The sequence below is a fragment of the Adiantum capillus-veneris genome, chromosome 20 (assembly GCF_014529385.1).
Source record: "Adiantum capillus-veneris isolate H3 chromosome 20, ASM1452938v2, whole genome shotgun sequence".
Lineage (NCBI taxonomy): Eukaryota > Viridiplantae > Streptophyta > Polypodiopsida > Polypodiales > Pteridaceae > Adiantum > Adiantum capillus-veneris.
Genome location: NC_140950.1, coordinates 15,087,462 through 15,096,254, shown reverse-complemented (window position 1 = coordinate 15,096,254; position 8,793 = coordinate 15,087,462). Strand labels below are relative to the sequence as shown.

The window sequence follows — 8,793 nt, the reverse complement described above, 5'->3', positions numbered from 1 at the left end:
GAATTTATTTTCCTGTATCGACGTCTTTTAAAGTGCCACATGGCTTCAAAATGCAAGCATAGGTGAGTGCATCTGGAGAGAAGCCCTCGCTTCGCATCCGCTGGAAACATCCCAATGCTTCTTGGCCGTGCCCCTGTTGGGTATAACCTGCAATCAATGCATTCCAAGAGACTGCATCTCGATCAGGAAGCTCGTCAAGAACTTGTTGAGCTTTCAAAAGTACACCACACTTGGAATACACGTCAACCAAATCATTGCCAAGCATGACAATTCTTTACGACAGCCCCTGATTGACAATCTCATCGTGAATTTGTTTGCCCATACAATGTCTCACATAATGCCACATGCCTTCAAAATGCAAGCATAGGTGACTGCATCTGGAGAGAAACCCTCACTTCGCATACAATGGAAACAATTCAAAGCTTCCTGGCCCTGGCCTTGTTGGGCATATACTGCAATTGATGCAGTCCAAGAGATGACATCTCGGTTGGGAAGCTCATCCAGAACTTGTTGTGCTTTCCAAAATACACCACAATTGGCATACATGTATACCAACGCATTGCCAAGCACGACATTCTTCTCCAACAACCTCTGACTAGCAATCTCGTCATGAATTTGTTTACCCAGATCAACGTCTTGAATAATACCACATGCCTTCAAGGCACAAGCATAGATGACCACATCCAGAGATAGGCCCTCGAGTCGCAAGCGATGAAAACAGCCCAAAGCTTTGTGACCCTGCCCATGTCGGGCATATCCTGTAGTAAGTGCACTCCGACCGACGACATCCCGGACTGGAAGCTCATCAGCAACTTGTTGTGCCCTGACAAGTGCACCGCACTTAACATACATACTGGCCAACAAGCTCTGTAGCCTGCGAACTTCTTGTGGAGAAGATCGAATTACTCCTGAGTGTGCCACGTGGGTTACTGAGAGGCCAGGGATGCGATTTCCAAAACTTGTTGTGCTTTCCAAAGTACACTAAAATTAGCATACATGTATACCAACGCATTGCCAAGCACGACATTCTTCTCCAACACAACCTCAATCATCGTTTTTACTTTCTCTGGAAGGAGAAAATTCCACCTGTAATTACTAGCATAAACAACACTTAATTAAATAAACAACGAACACGGACCAACTTCTTTGTATTGCTTTCCATCACCAGGTCAGGGTCCATGATGTCGAACAGGGGAAACCCCCCGCACCCAAGCTCAAGCAAGTCCCCGCCTCTATCGACTCCTACAAAGATGTTTCTTTCTCTGCTTCAGGCAACCTTCAACGAAGCAACGCAACTGCTCTGAGAGCCGAGAACGGTGGCAATGGATTCTCATCTTCCAGGCTTCTGTGACAACAATGAACCCATTTGCACTCACTTTCTCTGCGTGCATCAGCCTACAAAGGCTATACTCTATCTGTGCTTCCGTTTCAATGGTTTTCGGCTTTGCTTCACACACACACACACACACACACACACACACACACACACACACACACACACACACACACACACACACACACACACACACACACACACACACACACACACACACACACACACACACACACACACACACACACACACACACACACGCAACTCCCTTCAGCTGCAGAGCAGGCGCCGTCTCTCATGTCCATCTTTGTGAGAGAGAGAGTCAAAACGAAAATTGGGTATATGTTAATGCTAGAGAGAGAGAGAGAGAGAGAGAGAGAGAGAGAGAGAGAGAGAGAGAGAGAGAGAGAGAGAGAGAGACTTACTTGTGACAAGCAATTAGGGGTCGAGAAGCAAGTGCAACACGGAAACTGCATCGATTTTGTGCTGAAGTTATTATATCGGATGATCAAAAAAGCGTCGCGCAAAAAGTAGGCAGGCAAGAGTCAAGAGCACTTGGCATAATAAAAGCCATTGGCAAGAGAAATTTTTTTATTTTGATGTAGCGCTGAGCGCTGGATTACTGAGAGGCCACGTGGATTACTCTATCTGTGCTTCCGTTTCCATGGTTTTCGGCTTTGCTTCACACACACACACACACACACACACACACACACACACACACACACACACACACACACACACACACAAAGCTCCCTTCAACTGCAGCAGGCGCCATCTCTCCTGTCCAACTAACATTGGCAATGTGTGAGTCTACTATGGAAAAAAAGTACTCTCAGATAGAGTCTTAGAAGATGCTTAATAAAGTGTTTGTTGATCATGGTTTTGATAAACCTAAATTTGAGGGTTTATGGTAGATGAAGCAAATGCAAACTGGATTGGAGTTTGGAGCTCAATCAACAGTTCTAGAAATATGTGGAATTCTCTACTGACACCATGGAGTAGCCATATGTGGTTGCTCCATTAGATAACTCGACGAGTTTTGGTCAATGCCATGCATCACATGTTGATGCTTCGGGAGCGAGGGTATCTTGCTGAGTTAGCCACATGGCAAATGTCATGCTAGGGTGGGGACTGCGAGAAGTGGGTACTCTTGGTCAGGCCACGCGTGACCATGCAAGAAGCTTAGTTATTCATTTAGTGCTTTGTCTGGGTATAGCTGGCATAGTTATCAATAACTGATAACTAAGTCTCGCGTCGAGCTCTGGTCATGAGAGCACAACAATGGCGAGCTCTGTGCATGATAGCGTAACAAGTGAAGACGAAGAGCCTCGCCGCATCTGTAATCTCGAGTGGGATTCAGACTTTGACGGCCACCGCTTTGGGCCCAGCTGGGAGAGCTACCCTACGAGCTCCGACGATGATCGAGATGAGGGCCCTTGCCGCCAATGCCATTCTGACGCAGATGAAGAACCCCATTTCCGCGTCCAGCTGCTTCACGGCTCACTCATTCCTCCTTTCTCAGATTACCCCGCTATGGATCCTTCCCTCTGGTCTCGCCTCCCACCGCATCTCCTCGAGCGAGCTCTCGCGATGGTGCGCCCTGTGTTCTCCTTCCATCTTGCTTTAGTTTGTAAGTCTTGGTTCTCTCTGCTCTCCTGCCCCCGTTTCAAGAAGCTCCGCTTTGAGCTCGCAAAATCAGGTCATCACACAGGCAGAGCAGGATTGTGTGCATCCCTTTGGCATGGTCAAGAAGCAGAGCGCAATGCAGAGACTGCTTCTTGCGGTACCTGTGATTTAAAGAAGTCTGATGTCAAAGACTTTGATTCAAAATATGTTGGGACGAGCAATGACAAAACATGCCTTTCAGGAATCTCTGAGCTTGATGGAGGGGGATCCCAGGAGACTTCGTGCAGGGCAACCCGAGGTAAAAGAGGACCCACAAAAAAATCAGGGAAACGGCCAGCAGGTGTATTGAGGCCGTATGGGCTCGATGGGGCAGATGAGTTTCTTTGTTCTACTACCTTGCAATTTGGTCATGACAGCACTTCTATAGAAGCAGATATGGAAGAGGAGTTCTTTTATTCTGGTATGTCGGATGCAGTATGTGCTTTGGAGTATCAACCAGGTAGACTTTGTCCTGGCTGTCAGCCTCGGCAGTCAGACATATCATACTTTGACAATCGCAAAGTGTACAAAGTATACCTTTCGTTTCTCCCTGAGAAATTCCGATTTTTCCTTCCCCCTGATTGTGTGGTCCAAGATGGGTTCGTCTGTCTGTTCAAGGCTGAGAGCTTTGCAAGTCCTAATAGCACTGGTGGTTTTGACCAGATGAAGAGGCTGTGTTTCTGTGTTGCCAATCCGATCACAAAATCTTGGAAAGAATTGCCCACCGAAGTTTGCACCCGCAGTGATTTCAAGAAATGGCGAGAGGACTGGACCGTTCGACTCGAAGTCCAAAATGATAAATTCACCGTGTGCCTTCTCACACCACGGGAGAACAATGACAACTTGATGATGACAGTCAACACCTACTCTTCAAGGGCAGGAGCTTGGAAACTTTCCTTTCTTCAGAGCATGCGGTATATGACTCCTGCATATGCCTTAGAAGGGGAAGGAAAGTGGCCCTGCTATACTATTTGCAAAGGCTTTTTGTGCACTGCGAATTACCGGCGCTCGCATCTTGAGACAATGGTCCACAACTTGGAAACTGGGGAGCTCGTCTACTTTCAAGATGACCTAGGTTCATCTTCAGAGGATGATGATTGGGGAGATAATCCACCCCTTAGGGTTCGAGGAAGCAGTGCACCCATGGTGACCTACGAGAGTGGAATGTGCCTGCCCTTCAAAATGGCAAGCAGTTGCAAGGGTTTCTTTTTTGTGGCTCGCTTCTTTACGGATGACACACTTGAAGAGAGGATCCATGCCTTATCTAGAGGGCATATTAATATCCGAAAGGCCGTTAAGATGTTTCTGAAGGAGAGGCGTCAGGCTGGCTTTGCTGTTTGGGGGCTAGAGTTGAGCAATGGAATGTGGAAAAAGGTTTCCAAGTCGGTGATGCCACAGAAGATGAAGTGTGCACTGATGAAACGGCCTCCATGGAATCCATTCAAGGTTTACAAGGGCCGGGGACCCAAAGATGTACGCATATTGTATGTGGATGAAGCAGTGGTGGCTGGAGATGTTGTCTACATGTTTCTTGGCCTCAAGGAGGACTATAATTTCTTGGTCTGTGATGGAGACTTACGCTTATGGACTGGCATGGTGGCATACAGCATGTCCAATGATACTTGGGAACTTATCTATCACGGATTGATACCGCGCCTCAATGGTAACGAGTGGCATGTTTTTAAACCAAACTTCAATGACCTTTGTCTATGCTAAGCTCGGAAATGTCAAGAAGGCTGCTTTGTATGTAATTTTGTATTCTTGGGCTCAGATTGTTTGCTTATTGAGAATGCCAAGTCTCGCATTGCAGATGGTACAGACAGTGTGGTATGGTGTGTTTACACACAGTAAAGCTGATCTAGCATCCTGATCTTTTGCCTATTTTGCATTGTAACTCACTTGCGGCAGTTATGAAGCTCTCGAGCCCCAGAGATTCGGGATTTTTGTGTGTTTTTGGTTTTTTCTTTGACAGTACCAGGTTGTTTTTTTCTCTAGTAGTATCAGGTTATGAAAGTTTTGTTTCAATTGCTGTGATTTGTTTTTATGAGAAAGGTAATCGAAACATATTATTTGGCATAGGGTCTGAAGCTATGAGGGTATAAGAGGTGTTCAATTCGGTGAAGAGGGTGCCTCTGCATCAATAGTGATCTATCTTTTCCAGTACATAGTGGATTCGGACAGACGGACAGACGTGAGAGATAGCAGGACATGAAGTCTGTCTGTGTATAAGCTTGGACAGATTTGAGATTGATATTAGATGATTTGAGGTTGATATTAGATGGTGGCACATTAAACCGGTCCATGTATAGGCATGACACCTATTCTATTGTTCCATAATCAATTGAGTGGTGTCTTTGTTGTGAGGACTAAATGCTTGTCATCCATGATGCTTGCACACAAACCCCAAGATAAGAAAGTGACTACAAAGCCTCACCCGTGTCGAATTGCTCGAATCGTTCTGTCGAGTTGCGATGCTTAGTGCTTACAAATGAGCATGTGCATGTGAAGGACCCCTCAAGATGTTCATTTCTTGCACGTTTTACAAGGAAGGCTGGTTACCTTAATGGTTCTTTTAGTTTCTTTTGATACGAGCCAGCAGGCAACTCACGTTTCTCACAACATCGGAACACCTCCCTTGCCTAGAAACGCAGAAATGCCGATTCTAGCCTTGGGGATGGTGTTTCCTGCAAGTGGGCCACTAATTATATGTAATTAGAATCATATGTAGTGGCCCAAAATTTATACCAAGAACATATATCAATTAAGCAGATATCCCATTTCATTTTTATTGCAGGTCTTTTTAAAGAAAAACCACCTTACAAGTCAAATTGGAAGGGAGACAATGGGACCCCGGATCTGTGTGTGCGCGCGCGCGCATGCAAGCCAGATACAAGATGCAATCGCGGACAATCGAGGAGGATCACGTTGCATGTAGACTTTGCATGACGGAGGACACCGGTAGAGGCGGTTGAGACGCCGGGGACGAAGTTGGAGAAGGAAGGACGATTGAGTTGAGGAGATGACATAGGTAGTGCAAGGAGTAGGAAGAACGTCAGGGAAGGTGCAATATTGCAAATACCCCCCCCAAAAAAAAGAAAATAAAAATCTTTGTTCTCTCATCCTCCCTCCCCTCCCCCTTCTCCCTCCTTCCTCTCCCCTACCCCGTTAACCCTCCCTCTTTTCCTCATTTTCTTCCTTAGGATCAACTACCATGGTGCTCAATGATATCACAAATTGTGTTCCTTCACCATGTACTCTATACACCACAACCTTACATATTCACTTACCCACAGAGTTTGCACACAAGGTTGTGCATATGAGTGAACAAAGATAAGAACGTCATGCCACTCGTGACACTAATCTCAACCTTTGGATGGATGACCATTTGTACCCATACGATCCTATAAGACGTTTCCATCTAACAATTAATAGCCTCTCAAAGTTTCTTCAATATGTTAGAAGATTAAAGATAGGTTTGTTAGGTTATAGCAAGCAATTGTTTATGGTGGGTGCAAATGATTCTTTGCATTGGTAGAGACATCAATGTCAAGCACTTTAACTCAACACTTGGCTTTACAAGAAAGAATTTCCTCTTTGAAGAGAGAGGTTGTAATTCTTCACAATAAGACAAGAAATGTAAGAGAAGGACGTCAACATTTCAAAGTTTGGCAACACCATCCTGCACTTGAAAAAAACACCCCTTGGTGTAAGAGAATGCAAGTGTACATTTGAATCTATTGAAACACTGGCACAGGGAAGGGGGGGAGGAAAAGTGAAAAAGTGGACTTTTAGTGAGTGTAAGGTAAAAAAAAAAAAAAAAAAAAATTTTTTTTTTACAAAAATGTTGGAAAAAAAAAAAGGCAAAAAAAAAAAAAAAAATAAATTTTTTTTTTTTCAAATTTTTAAAAGAAATTTTTTTTTTGATGAGATGTCGAAAGAAAAAAAAAAGGGACTAGTTAATGCTAATCTTTTTTCTCTCCCTTCTCTTATGTTGGAAAAATTTTTAGGCAAAAAATAAGTAAAAATATATTTTTTTCAAATTTTTGATTTCACTTTCAAAGCTAGTGAGAAAAGGGATCTTCCAGGTCCACATTTTACATGGTCCTAAAAAAAGGCTAGAAAAGCCTATTAAAAACTAGCTTCTTGAATGCGCTTGTTCCCTTAACCCTCCAAAGCATTATCTTTAATCCCTTAAAATTAGGCTTTGTTACAAGGCCCATGCAAGTTTCATACTAATGCTTAGGGGAATGCATGGGTGGTTGTGCTCGATCATACCTGAGAAAAAAACGTAGATGAACTTTGACCAAGGGTGAATTAGAGAACTCTCGCCAATCGGCACAAAAAGATTGAGTGCAAATTTTTTTTATGACTTTGATTTGAAAGGTTGATCCTATTCAAAATATTTCTCAAGGTTAAGGGATCCGTGTAAGAAAAATAGAATGCTATCACTCCCTTGAGTTGGCATCGTAGAGTAGGATGAGTCCTATCTTGATACCAGTCTCAAGTGAAAGGTATGTCAAGAATTGCAGTGTAGCCATCTAAGGATGATGCAACCAACAGTCCCTAGCATGGCCTCACAAGTAGTATCAGAGTGTACTTTCTATCCTTGGCTAGATTGAAATTTTAATATGAATGTTTAGAGAGAGAGAGAGAGAGAGAGAGAGAGAGAGAGAGAGAGAGGTTACTTGAAAAAGGATGAATTTTTATTTTTCAACTGGTGTGGAATTCCCAAGAAGAATAAGTTCTCAGAATTGTGCAAGAGTGAATGGAAGTAACAACTCCAAAACAAAGGGAGGCCCTATTAGGACACTTTATCCACCTCCTCTTTTGTGCCAAAGGGACAATTGGAGCTGTAAAAATCTCAGAGATGTAGTGCAGCATAACTCAAATAATTCTTTGGGGCCATGGTTATGTTTTGAATAATTTCCACTTGGCAATGGGGAAAGACAAATTGGGACTAGGTCCCAAGTGCTATTGTATTGTAAGATCTTGTGACCCAACCTATGAAAGCAAGCTTCTTCGATTAATGACCAATCCTCCCTATAAGGAGATGTTTATCTACCCACAAACGGATGTGCTTAATGGACCCTTTTGACATGCCCCTTAAACACAAACTAGCGAGGCTATATGTGCTCACAAGTCAATTTGGACCCAAGTCTATAATATCGTAGTTTTCATCACTAGTAGCCTTAGGGTTTTTAAGGGTTGTCTCGTCAAAACATGAAAAGGAAGAAGACATCATACGTGTATGATGTCTATAGGCCAATTTAGTGCTCAGATTGAGAATTTTCTGGTCCAAAAGTCTTCCCTATGATCCTAGCATTCCATCTGTCTTTTAAGATTAGGGCTTGGAACTCATATAAGGATGATGTCTTGATATATAGTAGTAAATGAGAATTTTTGATTTGACAAAGAATTGCAGAGTTAAAGTTTTGTATAGATAGCCAGAACCAAGGATCCTGTAAGTTGATGATCAGCTAGAAGTGAAAAGAACTTCACAAGTTGAGAAAGCATCTTGAGAGCAAACCAAGATAAAGGAACAACCGCAAGCAGACTTCTAAGGTGTGAATAATTTGATGAATTTGAGATCCAAAAGGTGTCTTCAAAGAGTGCGGAGAGTGGCCGGAGATCAAGTTAGCTTAGTGTCGACATAAGAGAGTGTAAACCAAGCAAGGATAGGTCCACTAGCACCAATCATAGAAGAGGACAGTGATACTGACACTTGTTCCGAAGGATCATATCAGTGGATGGCTAACCAAAACTTGGAGGTTTCCATCAGTAAGGAACCATTG

General features: G+C 43.5%; 2 protein-coding genes across 2 annotated transcripts; one reads left to right on the top strand and one right to left on the bottom strand.

Annotated features, from left to right (window-relative positions):
• Positions 1-330: 330 nt before the first annotated feature.
• Positions 331-1,180, bottom strand: LOC147432145 (pentatricopeptide repeat-containing protein At4g18520, chloroplastic-like). The gene is made up of 3 exons (XM_086491888.1): positions 1,143-1,180; positions 1,009-1,086; positions 331-967 (listed from the first exon to the last, which is right to left on the bottom strand). Exons 1-3 carry the CDS (start codon positions 1,178-1,180, stop codon positions 331-333), a joined length of 753 nt encoding a protein of 250 aa, XP_086348014.1.
• A 1,382-nt stretch (positions 1,181-2,562) lies between these two features.
• LOC147432144 (uncharacterized) lies at positions 2,563-4,941 on the top strand. Its single transcript, XM_086492134.1, has one exon. The coding sequence runs from the start codon at positions 2,618-2,620 to the stop codon at positions 4,715-4,717; it is 2,100 nt and encodes a 699-aa protein (XP_086348260.1). The 5' UTR covers positions 2,563-2,617; the 3' UTR covers positions 4,718-4,941.
• The last annotated feature ends 3,852 nt before the right edge of the window (positions 4,942-8,793 follow it).